Source organism: Antechinus flavipes, chromosome 3, assembly GCF_016432865.1.
Source record: "Antechinus flavipes isolate AdamAnt ecotype Samford, QLD, Australia chromosome 3, AdamAnt_v2, whole genome shotgun sequence".
Lineage (NCBI taxonomy): Eukaryota > Metazoa > Chordata > Mammalia > Dasyuromorphia > Dasyuridae > Antechinus > Antechinus flavipes.
In genome coordinates this window covers 242,211,704-242,225,551 of record NC_067400.1, presented here as the reverse complement: position 1 = coordinate 242,225,551, position 13,848 = coordinate 242,211,704, and the positions used below count along the sequence as shown (strand labels likewise).

General features: G+C 32.7%; 1 protein-coding gene across 1 annotated transcript in view; it reads right to left on the bottom strand.

Annotated features, from left to right (window-relative positions):
- Nucleotides 1-13,848, bottom strand: part of DSCAM (DS cell adhesion molecule) — an 818,605-nt gene that overhangs the window by 691,295 nt on the left and 113,462 nt on the right. The window contains exon 2 of the mRNA XM_051990574.1: nucleotides 7,392-7,709. Coding sequence (XP_051846534.1) covers nucleotides 7,392-7,709 — 318 coding nt within the window. The remainder of the gene's footprint in view (nucleotides 1-7,391; nucleotides 7,710-13,848) is intronic.

Below are 13,848 nucleotides of genomic sequence, written 5' to 3'. Positions count from 1 at the left end.
AGATATAGGTCCTGGATAATCCTTAATATTTGAATCTTTTTTTTTTCTGATTGCTTGAAATATTTTCTTCTCGATCTGACAATTCTGGAATTTAGCTACAATATTCCTTGGAGTTGTCATTTTAGGGTCTCTTTCAGGAGATGATCGATGGATTCTTTGAATGGTTATTTTACCCTCTGGTTTTAAGACATCAGAGCGGTTTTCCTTGATGATTTCTTGAAAGATGTCATCTAGCCTCTTTTTTTTTCATCATAGTTTTCAAGTAGTCCAATAATTCATAGATTGTCTCTGTTGGATCTATTTTCCATGTAAATTATTTTCCCAATGATGTATTTTATATTTTCTTCTATTTTCTCTCTTTTTTTGTTGTTGTTGTTTTGTTTTACAGATTCTTGATGTCTCATTGAATCATTCACTTCCATTATGATTAATTCCAGTTTTTAGTGAATTACTTTCTTCAGTTAGCTTTCTTATCTCCTTTTGCATTTGAACAACTAAAGTTTTAAACGAGTACTTTTGTTCACTGGATTTTTTTTTTCCATTTCACAAATTCTGCTTTTAAGGAGTTGTTTTCTTTTTCCATTTTGCAAAAATTATTTTTTAAGGAATGATTTTCTTCAGAAAATTTCTGTGTTTCCTTTTTTGAAGCTCTTATTTCCTTTCCCAATTCCCCAATCTCCTTTTTATGATCTTTTTTAATTCTTCCAAAATAGCTTTTTGAGTTGGATAGTAACATATCACCTTTTATGGCTTCTTCTGAAGATGTTTTTCCTTTAGCATCCTCAAGAGTTGAGATCTTTTTTGCTCATTTTTAAGTTGAGGTCTGCCCGTAAGGAAAAGGGGAGATTGTCCCAAGCTTCCTCTACAGACAATAGAAGCTTTCCACTGCCTGGAGCCAGTACTGTCAGCTTTCTTCCTGTGCTGAGTGGGCAGGGCCAAGTTCCATGTCTCACTATTTACCTTCTGTAGTTGTGTTGGAGGTTTCACAGCTAGTTTGCTGATCCATTGACTTCTGAACCAGGGCAGAGTAACCAATGGTGCTGTATTTTGGCTAAACTTACCACTAGATTCCCTTGGCCTCTCCACCCTGGTCCTCCCAGCATTAGGCCAAGTCTTCCCCATGCCCAGTTGAAACAAAACTTTCCTGAAGTTGTTCCAAAATATCTTCTTCTGGAAATGTTACATTCCAGATATTTGTGAGTTCTTCCACACCATTCAGAGGCTTGATCTGGTGTTAATCTAAAGGAAGTCAGAAAGAGCTCAGACAACAACCTGTCTACTCTGCACCATTTTGGCTTCACCCTGCTAAGTTTTGTTTTTTAAACCTTCATAATAATTAGAGCTATCTAAAAGTGAAATGATTAAATCAAAATATGTGCCTCCTTTCCTAAGAGGTCTTCAGGAAGAAATTGGAGATAATTTGTTAGATATTTCATAGTGGGAATCCTTTTTGTATATGAACTGAACTAGACACTTGCTGAAGCCCTTTCTTAACTCACAAATTCTGTAGTTATTGTGATTTAAGGATAAAGAGAATATAAATTCAGTAAGTAGAAATACAGAAATTTGATGTAGTAGGTAGATAAGTGAAACTAATAGAAAATTCATGTAATAAAGGAAAGGTAAAGTATTACTGTGGAGTTGTTGACACTAAGGAATGAGAATAGAATGAGCTTATCAAGTAATTAAGAAATGATAACTGATAATTAAAGTATTACCACATATTACAAAATTTGGGGAAAGCAACAGAAGACTATATGGGCACTGTTTTTTTTTACTCACTGTTGTCTATTGAAGGTAAAGGGTGTAAAATAGAAAAAAAAATTAATTGACAAAGTCTGTCTCTTTCAAGTAGACCAAAGATGAGGCTATAATCCTGGAAAATCTAAAGCAGGATGTTAAATAGATTCCTAGATATAGATTCTTTTAACCCTGTAATACCCATATTTTTGAAAGTCAAATAAAGACTACCTAAATATAAAAGTCAACAAGGGGTGACCAAAATAAGTGACTTCTAGACTTCTGGACTTTTAAGTTCACCAAAGAAGTAACTCAATGTGCTAATTTTGAAAGGCAATTCCTTGGTTGCCACTGGGCACTAGTTACTACTGAACAAATGTATAATTAATTTGTATCCAAAATTGCCTTTTATAAATTGAGTGATACAAGACATTCTCTTTAGCAAGGTAGATAGAGCATAGTGGGCTCTTTTTTATTAAATGGAAATTTACACAAATTTTAGTGTAATTCTGAAATGGGGGATAACAATTCCAGAGAGTGAGATTTTGGTCTAGACTCAGGTGCCATGACTTCTCTACTGACTCAGTGTGTTCCAACTTACAAGAATTTATCTCATTATTCCAAGAATGTCAGTACATTTAGTGTACTGATAACTCCAACTTCTAGAACTAGGCATGCTTAACTGGATTTTAGTAGCTATTAATCAAGTAATGTGGAATAACCTGGGAATAGGGGTCCTGATAAGTCCTACCAGTAGCCTACTCTTCAGGCTGGATGGCTGACATATGAAAAAACCTTGAGGCATGAGGCAGAAAAGTTATACATCTGTACTAATGACCAGGCCAAAGGCTAGAAAGTACAGTAGTAGATAATAAAAATCTCTATCTTTGGCATCAGCACCAATGGAAAACTATTGTCAGTGCTTTATATTATATATACTAGTTTAATAGACACTTCAGCACTCTTCAGAGATGAATGCTAACAGTCAGGTTGGAGTCAGTACAAGAATAGTAAAAGTTGTGGAGTACAATCCATTGAATATGAATATTGAAGTGATTTATGTTACAAGCAATAGAAAATCACAGAAGATTTTTTAAATATCTTGTAAGCAGTTCTAGGGTGAAGGATTCAAGATCCAAACCCAGTTTTTTCAGGTTCTAAGATCAGGGATATCTCCTACTATGTTGTTTTGTGAATATAAATATTAGAGTGATTTTTGTGATATGAATTAGATGATCTTTTGCTTGAGATAGTTCCATACAATCCCTTTAACTAAGAACAAGGTGATTTTTCCTGTACATCCGGACTCTTTGTACCAACCAGAGCTCCTATCTCACTCAACTGGTCTTGTAATCTTACCCAACTGATACTTTCTCATCTCCGGACAAAAAGTTTTTCCTACTATATATTCAACAGCCGAATTATTATGCACCTTACTTCTCAGATCAGGTGCTCAACTTCCTACAAGCCATATAAATGATAAATCAATGTCAAATTAAGAAAAGAAAAGATCTCTAGCACTATCTATGATTGTCTCCAAAAAAAATTTCTAGATAAGTACAAACTTTTTTTTTTATATAGTTCAAACTGAATTCCTCTGATCTTTTTTTTTTATTCCTTCCCCATTGCAGTTGCCAATACCTTAAGGTCCTTACACTTCCAGAAAACTCTGTATACCCTAAAGAAATGGCTCATTTTCTTCAATTGTCAGGTTCCCCTTCCTCTGAGATAAATTTAGATAACTCTTTTCAAAGAAGAGTTAGGAAACCTTGGGAAAACAGCTTGCTTTATAATACTATAAAGGAGGTAAAATTTTAGCTAATATAACTATGATGGAAGTGCATTTATTTGGAAGAAAGGAAATTTTCTAGCTGACTTGGTGATAAGTTTGAGTTCTTAAATGGGAGATAAAGGAGAGATCTTAGTTAGCCCTAGGGAAGAAGTGGGAAACCCCTCCACACGGTCTATAAGGGACAAAGTTTTTACATAAACCACTTGATAAGATTTTCAGAGTCCTGGAGAAGGTTTGAGTAGGTGAGCCAGGGAATGATCATTATATCCTTTTTCAAAGAGGACCAAAATGACATCAGTATTTTGGGAGTCAAATGTGTATGACTGTGGCTGTGAGACCCATACTACCTCAGGAGGATAGATGAACATTTGGAGTTGAGATGGCTTAAATTTGCACATTTCATGTTTATTTTGAGCTATTGCAATTTTGCTTTGCTCATAAAATACAGTTCTTTGATGAGCCTGTGCCAATGTCTTTCATGTTTCAAAATCAATTCCAAATATCTTTAGAGAGACCTTAAAAGTGTTCTTATATTGCTTCTTCTGATCTCCATGTTAGTGCTTGTCATCTGTGAGTTCTCTATAAAATAGTCTTTCAGGCAAACATATTTGCCTAATAAGATGACCAGCCCTCTGGTGTTGCACTCTTTGTATTAGAATTTGAACACTTGACAATTCAACTTAAGAAAGGACCTCAGTATCTCATAACTTATCTTGCCAAGTGATCTTCAGAATTTTCTTTAGACAATTCAAATAGAAGTGATTCAATTTTCTGCCATGGTGCTACTATACTGCTTCACAGGCATACAACAATGTAGGTTAGCACAATGGTTTGATAGATCTCCAATTTGGCAGGTAACCTATTACTTCTTCTCTCCTATACTTGATTTTGAAGCCTCCCAAACACTGAGGTAGCTCTAATAATACATGCATCAACTTTATCATCTATGTGCACATCCCTGAAAAGCATACTGCCAAAGTAAATTAATTTACCCACAAAATTCTAAATTTCTCTGTTTGCCATGATGAATAGTTCCATTTATGCATGATGTCATGCCAGCTGATGGAGAAGGTATATTTTCCTGGTATTAATTGTAAGTCAAAATTAACACAAGCAGAAGAGAATCAATCCCTACTTTGTTGCATTTCAGTCTCAGAGGCTTCATTGACTGCACAGTTATATGTAAAAAACTGATGCACCAATTCTCTTTCCACTTTAATCTTGGCTTTTCAAGTTAAATAATTTACTGTTGGTGCAGTAGCTGACCTTGATGCCGTTTTTGTCCTCACTGAAGATATCTGACAACATTGCAGAAAACATTGTGCTAAAAAGCATAGGAGCAAGCACACAGGCTGCTTCATTCCCTGGGGGAGAAGGAGGGGGTGGTCAGAGGATAGTGAGTAGGTTGCAGTATTAATTTAGATTCCAAGGAAGCATGCATGCAAGAGATTTATGACTTTTTACTATAGATTCATATTTATTATAAATAATTCTAATGAAAAGTAATGATTTGTTGATTTGCTAGAAGTATCATCTCTAATATGGCCCTGATGTCCCTGGTACTATTTCTGTTCATTAACTTATTATTAACACCTTATGTTGAAACCCACTGAAATACAAAGAAGTGTAGAGTAACATCTATCACAATAAACAGATTAATAAAATTTGAGATTTACTCTTTCCAGAAGAAAGAATAAAAATCTAGGATTTCTGGTTTTTGTTTCTTCTATTTCTATTCTTTTTTTCTTAATGGTGACCTTTGCAGGGAGAAAAAGATGTAATGATTTTTTTTCTTTTCCCAAAAGGTTTGTCCAAAAAAAAGCACTGAAAGTATTTAAATGGTGGCAGGTCCCCTATAATATCTTTAGGATCCTGCCTCTATGGGAGTGGTATGTAATAAAACCAGGGTTCCCTTATTTTTTTTTTTTGCAAAAGGGATTAGTTTTCCCTAAAAAAAAAAAAAAAAAAAAAAGGAACATATCCTTGGAAAATGATTGATCATTGTTTCACTTGACACAGCTTCATATTTAGTTTAAGGCATAAAAAATCTGGATTTTTTTATGTATATATATATGTGTGTGACTAGGTGGTTGACTAAAGCTCTCACAAATCACTAAACAATGTTCTCTGCTGATAAGATGAGCTTCAATGTGGAGATAATGGTGATTGCATTGAAAAAACTTAAGTGCCACTTGTATGTGTAATATATCTTTATTCTGTTAGGGCAAAGTAAACTTTTTTTTTATTAACTGTTCAAAAACTTGTGGGTCTCTCATTTTGTTCTAATATTAAATCTGAACTAACAGAATTCTGGCTGTACCTAATAATTAACACCATGACTCCCAGTTCTCAGTGTTGCACTTTCCCATCTATTAAATGATGTTGGGGGCAGCTAGGTGGCACAGTGGATAGAGCACCAACCTTGAAATCAAAGTTAGAATATGGCCTCAGACCCTTGATATTTCTTAGCTGTGTGGCCCTGAGCAAGTCACTTAATCCCCAATTGCCTTACCAAAAAAATAAAAACTGAAAATAATAATGCTGATGTGTATATCTATTAAAAAGAAAAAAAAAGTTTAATTTCTTAATTTTCTCTTCCAATTAAAAATCCAGCCAGAGTTTCAAATATTAAAATGTATTATCAAATTCAAAAGGAAGTTGCTATAGTTGCACCTGTTCTAATAATGTTTTAATCTTGTTCATATATCATTTTGCTTTCATCAGATTAAGATTTGTTTTAAAATACATAATAGTGCACTTACATGTTAATTTGAATACAAATCTAAAATCATTTAAGAGTTTAATTCTTATGTAGTGCCATTTTTATGTTGCTTCTTTTAGGTACAATACTTTTCTGGTTTTCTTAAAGATATGCTTCTAAAGATCTAAGAAAACAATTCCAATGTATCCTCAGTCAAAATGAAGTAGTAGAAATGACCACCTAGCAATATCAATCACATTCTTCCTTTTCTCTCCTTGTAACAAAACTACAAGTAGCAAATTATAAACATTCCATATTTTATGTACATATTGTAATTTATTCAACTGCTGCCATAATTGCAACAGAAATTAAATCCATGTCTATTTTGTGATAGCTTTTTAGAAGATATGACATTCTTTGTGATATTACATACTATATAATCCAAATGAGACAGTGTACTTTTTTATGCAATGTTTCAGAAACAACATATAGAGTGGATAAAGAGTTTACCTTTGAATAAGAATATTGTAAGGAAAGTTCTCACTTCTGACACAAAGTAGTTATGTGTTAGTTATAAAAGATCATTTAATTTCTCAAAGCCCTAAGCAAACTCTATAAGACTCATAGAGTCATGAGTTGTTGATCTGCATTAGTAGAGGAATGTTGGAAATAGGAATTCTCTGGTACCTAACCAAGAAAATTACAGGCATAAATTGAAAAAAGAAAAAAAAATGATTGATAGATTATGTGCTCAATTTGTATTCTCCCAAAGTCAAAAGAAAGTAAGGAAGATTGCATTCAAACCCTTTACCCTATCCACACACAGCATTTTGGCAGGACCTTCTATGGCAAACTTATGGGAAGGCATAGAGAAGAATAATAGAATGTGGGAAGCTATGTAAGAATATCAATCTTCATTACTGCAAAGAATATCCATAATGATGAGTTCATGTTTTCATTTGAGTATTCATTATTTCACCATGTTTGTTTTCCCATTTGTATTTATAAGGTATACATATATATACACATATATACATATATGTACATGTGTGTATCATAGATACTCAATACTCTAGTCTTTAACTTGCTTCTCAACTCACTAATCATATAGTAAAAATAAATTGTAGAATAGAAGAAAATGCAAATGTTTGTTCTTACCAGCCTTAATGTGGACATCCTGGCTTCTGATTTTCCCTGAAGGATTTTCAGCTGTGCAATAGTAAGTGTTATCATGGATTAAGGTACTAAAGCTTGAAGGGGGGAAGGGGAAAATTTGGAGAGTGCCATTGAGGTGGACGTGGCGGATCCCTGGAACATCGTAGATCTCCTCGCCCGTTGCTAGATACCATCTGAGTGTCACAGGTGGGATCCCTGCTGCAGGACAGGGAACCAAAGTCCCTGTGGTGCTTGCAAACACTACCTCTTGCAAAGATGCATTGACAAAATACAGACTGGAATGTAGATCTTCACTGACAACTGCAAAGGAAAAAAAAATGACAGTTAAATACATATCCTTAAGGCCTTTAACTGGGGACATTTTGATATGCTACACTGAAAGCGTTGTAGAGGCTATAATCCTGACATTGCTCAAATGTTTCCTTTTTTTTCCTTCACATACTCTAGCTTAGACTTCCTTCACCTCTTACTGCACTGTTATAACAGTCACCAAATTGTTCTATTCCAAGACTTTGCCCTTTCTAATCTATCATATACATAATTTTCAAAATAATCTTCCTGTTACATAGGACTGATCAAGTCATTCAACTACTCAAATGCAATCAGTTGGTTCTCTGTTGCCTAGGAGATAAAATTAAAAACTCTAATCTGTCTCTAACCTCTTTCATACTTTCTTCATATACTGTGACTTTCAGAAGAAAACAGCAATAACAACAAAACCCTTAGTATTTCCATTACTAAATTCCCAAAATTTGTATTTCGTTTTCTCTGTTTTAATTCAGGATATCCCTTACATTTATAAAGTACTGTCTTTTCACCTGAACATATTAGAACTCTTAATTTTCTTCAAGGCTCACTTCATATGAAACCTCCTATATGAATTCATTCTTAATTCTCTTAGTTGTATGTCCCCTTTTTCAAATTTCTTTTAATTTACTCAACTATGTTTATGTTCTATCTTCTCCAGTAGAATTCAAGTTCTTTGAGGACAGAAACTATTTTTTTATCACTTGCATAGACTAGATACTTAATAAATATTTGTTGTATTGAATCAAAAGTTATTATAATGAAATAAAAAGGTTAAAATGAAAAAAATAATAATTTCAAAAACCAAGGACAGGGATTAGTATTAGATAATTAGATGTCAGCATCATTTTACCTTGAGTTCATAGACACTATATGTGTGTGTGTGTGTGTGTGTCTATATATATACAGTCAATTTCTGGATTTTTTCCTGACAATTTATAGAATGCATTCAAAAAATCTTAAACAAAAAAATTATTATTGAATGAAACTACTGAAAAATATAAAATATTTTTATAAATATATATAATATATAAATATATAATAATATAAATATCTACAAATATATATATATAATTTATAAATAAATAAAATATTATTAAAAAAAATAAAATAAAACATACAAATAAATCAAATTCTTATGTCAGATATTTAAATAAAACAAAACAAACCTTATACAAATTATGTAATACCTCATAAAATTATAAAAATGTTTCAGTAGGTATTATACACCACTTGAAAGGAAATACACAGAACCACACAAACATACAAGATACTAATTATGAATGTGGAAAGAAGAACTTTTCACTAGGAATTCTCCTTTTTAAAGAGAGATTAGAATGAGAATTCTTTTATTTTTTAAGTCTCATTTTAGCAGCTATTATGGTAAAATGTAAGATTCTCCCTTCTCAAAAAAGTTAGAGCTAATTATTCAAGTAATTGCTCTTTAGCCAATAGAGAGTTTTCTGTAAATGGACTTAGGCACCAAGAACATATTTTGAAGTCTGAAGAGACTAAATGTATAAAGTAGACATTACCTTTAAATATAATTAAGTCTAATATTTAAACTAATCTTCATTGAACAAGACTGTTTTTTTTAATCTGGACAGTGTCCATCACATTGTATCATTTGTCTAAGAAAGTAATATTTTTAAAATTGGACACAAAAATTTAAACTCTTATTTTTCTGAAGTATTTTCTAATTATTTTAATATCTCTCAGATAGCAGATTAGAAAGCCAACAGATTAGTACAACCTAACTCCCATGAGTAATAGATGAAAAATTAAAGAAGAAACCATAGTCAGTCATTTTTCCAGCTGAAAATCACAAATGTGATCTTTAGGCAAATGAAAAGGGCAGGAATTTTGGACCTATGGAATACAGATGAGCAAAATTACAGATTTACTGTGTTGAGTTTTCAGTGCAGCTACTCAGAGCAGATTCTGGACTTGGTCCCCTGCCCAGGAAAACAGCATAATTAGTTCTTCAAGAAAGGCTGGGATTACTGACTCAGATCTTCAAAATCTCTCATATAAAGCAGAACAAATTTCTAGAAGAACGACCAATCAAACAAACAAAAACAAATAAGTAAATATTATGAGGCCAAGGATGTGTCAAATACCCTGCAGTAGAGACCAACTCCAAAATACCTATATCCAAAATACCTATAGATATTTTAATTAAAAACATATCTTTCACACAAGACCACTTAAATGATTATTAAAAGAAACAATGCAAGAGTTTTTTTGCTTGTTTGTTTGTTTGTTTTTAAGAGAATAGCAAGGTCAGGATAATATCTGAACAACCAGTAGAAAATGGAGAGAGAATTAAAGGATAGGAAATGAAAACAATAGAGAAAAGAATTAATAAGAAATGAAAGTTGTGGCAAAGAGGAGTGGGGAAGATAATTAACAATTTGGAAAAAGTAGTACAAAATGTTACCTAAACATCAGAAGTCAATAACTCTATGGAACAAAAAAAAAAATGATAAAACTAAATGAAAACATTGGAAAAAATAGAACAAGATATAAGAATCAATCAAAAAAAAAAATCCTGGAAAACAGATTAAGGACAGATAATTTAGAATTATTAGACTACTTGAAATTCATGACCAACAAAAGAACATGAATTTCCACTTTCAAAAAATTATGAGCGAGTGGAACCAAGGTGTGGAGAGGACACCCATTTCTTTTTAACCTTTTCCAATGACCCTCAACTAATTAGCAAATTCAGCCTCTGAATTAGTTCTGGATTGGCAGAATCAATGAATATTGGGAGTGCAGCAAATTACCAGCAGATCATTTTGAAGATCACCAGAAAAGATCTCTTTCAGTGAGATGCAGAAGGAGGTGGCCAGGCGCAGACAGGCAGAGATGGACGCCAGCACATGCTGTGCAGACCCAGAGTGGGGTACAATCTCTGTTGGTGATGCAGACCTCCCCTCCCCCATGGAGAATCTACGAGGAGGAATCCACACCAGTATTGGCTAATCTGCCTGATTGCAAGCCAGTAGATCAGTAGAGAAGTTATAAAACTTCCAACACAAACACAAAAGATAAATAATGAACCCCAAAACGCTGAAGTCTTGATGGGACCTGGCCATGCCCACCCAGCACTCAGAGTAAGTCAACACTGACCCAGCACAGCTACAGCCACTTCAGAACTATTAGAGGAAGCTTGGAAAACCTCCCTTGCCATAAATCCTAACAGTTTCAAAGTTCTGGCACATAACAATGAATGACCTCAATGAGACAACAAGAATCAGTCAAGCAAAATTTTAAAATGAAAATAGAACAAAATATAAAATACCTACTTGGGAAAACATCTGACCTGGAAAATAGATCTAGGAGAGACAATCTAAGTATTATTGAACTCTTTGAAAACCATGATGAAAAAAGAGCCTAGACACTATTTTTCAGAAAATCATCAAAGAGAACTGCCCTGATGTCATAGAATCAGAAGATAAAATAACCATTGAAAGAATTCACCAAATACCTCCTGAAAGAGAGTCCACAATTAAAACTCCAAGGAATATAGTGGCTAAATTTAAGAACTATCAGACTAAAGAAAAAATATTACAAGCAGCCAGAAAAAAAAAATTCAAATACCAAAAAGTCACAATAAGGATTACCCAGGATCTAGCAGTTTCCACCTTAAAGTATCGAAGAGCCTGGAATCTGATATTCCAAAAGGCAAAGGAACTTGGAATGTATCCAAGAATAAACTACCCTGCTAAACTAAGCATTTTTTTCCCAGGGAAGAAGATGGGCATTCAGTGAAACAGATAAATTCCATTTATTTCTGATGAAAAGATCAGGGCTAAACAAAAAAGAAAAATGACCTCCAAATATAGGACTCAAGAAAAGCATAAAAATTAAAAAGAATTCTTGAGAATTGTATTTCTGTTATGGGTATACATAGAGAATACATGTATAATTTGATTTTATTGTTATAATATAAAAAAGGAACTAGAGGAAGAAAGAGGATTGTACCAGAAAATGTGGAAAATGGAGGTAAAAAGAGGGAAGCTATGTCTTACGAAAAGGCAAAGGAAACATATTTGAGGGAAAGAAGGATGAATATTGTGTGAATCTTACTCTCATCAGATTTGGCTCAAAGAGAAAATATTAGACATATTTGGTTTGCAGAGAAACTTCTGTCATGTTATAATAGATAAGTGGAAGAGGAAAGGTGAAAAAGGAAGGAGGAGGGACTCTAAATGGAGAGGGAATCTATGGGGGAGGACTGCTTGAGGCACACGGTGCTCTTAAGTTAAATATTGGGGAGGAAGGAAAAGTAAAAAGGAAAGAAAAAGTATAATCTGAGAATAATAAGATGGCAGGAAATATAGAATTAGTAGTTTTAACCATAATGTGAATGGGGTGAACTCTCTCATAAAGCAGAAGTGGATAGCAAACTGGATTAATAGCCAGAATCCTACAATATGTTGTTTAGAGTGATAAATACAGAATAAAGGTAAAAAGGCTGGAGCAGAATTTATTATGATCAGGTGAAGTAAAAAAAAAAAAGTAGGGATAGCCATCCTGATCTCAGATCAGGCAAAAGCAAAAATTGATCTAATTCAGAGATAAGGAAGGAAACTATATCTTGATAAAGGGTACCACAGATAATGAAGCAATATCAATAATAAATATATATGCACCAAGTGGTATAGCACAGAAATTACTAAAGAAGAAGTTAAGAGAGCTGCAAGAAGAAACAGACAGCAAAACTATAATAGTGGGAGATCTCAACCTTTCTCTTTCAGAACTAGATAAATCAAATCACAAAATATATAAAAAAGAAGTTAAAGAGGTAAATAGAATACTATAAAAGTTAAATATGATAGATCTTTGGAGAAAATTGAATGGAGACAGAAAGGAATACACTTTTTTTTCCTCAGTATTTCATGGAACCTATACAAAAAATTGATCATATATTAGGATATAAAGATCTTAAAATCAAAGGCAGAAATAATAAGTGCGGTTTTTTTCAGATCATGATGCAATAAAAATTATTTTCAATAAAAAGTCAGGGGAAAATAGACCAAAAAGCAATCGGAAACTAAATAGTCCCATTCTAAACAATGAATGGGTAAAACAGCAAATCATAGACACAATTAATAATTTCATCCAAGAGAATGACAATAATGAGACAAAATACCAAAATTCATGGGATTCAGTCAAAGTAGTAATAAGGGAAAATTTTATATCTCTAGAGGCTTACTTTCATAAAATAGAGAAAGAGATGATCAATAATTGGGCTTGCAACTAAAAAAGCTAGAAAAAGAGCAAATTAAAAATCCCCAATGAAATACCAAACTTGAAATTCTAAAATAAAAGGAGAGATTAATAAAATTGAAAGTAATATATATATATATATATACACACACATATAATGAATAAATACAATTAAAAGTCAGTTTTATGAAAAAAACAACAAAATAGATAAACCTTTAGTAAATTTGATTAGAAAAAAGAAAGAGAAAAATCAAATTTTTAGTCTTAAAAATTAAAATGGAGAACTTTCCACTAATGAAGAGGAAATTAGAGCACTAATTAGTAACTTCTTTGTCTAACTTTATGCCAATAAATTTAATAACCTAAGTGAAATGGAGGAATACCTACAAAAATATAGATTACCCAAATTAACCAAAAAAAAAAAAATTAAATGGCTTAAATAGTTCCATTAAAAAAAAAAGAAATAGAAGAAGCTATTAATCAACTCCCTAAGAAAAAACTCCCAGGACCAGATGGATTTACATTTCAATTCTACCAAACATTTAAAGAACAATTAACTCCAATATTATATAAACTATCTGAAAAATAGGGAATGAAGGACTCCTACCAAATTCCTTTTATAACACAGACATGGTACTGGGTACTGATACTGGGTACTGATACCTAAATCAGGTAGAATGAAAACAGAGAAAGAAAATTATAGACCAAATTCCCTAATGAATATTGATGAAAAAGTCTTAAATAAAATATTAGCAAAGAGATTACAGAAAATCATCCCCTGCCTGGATAATACACCATGACCAAGTAGGATTTATACTAGGAATGCAGGGCTGGTTCAATATAGGAAAACTATTAGCATAATTGACTACATCAATAATCAAATTAACAAAAACCT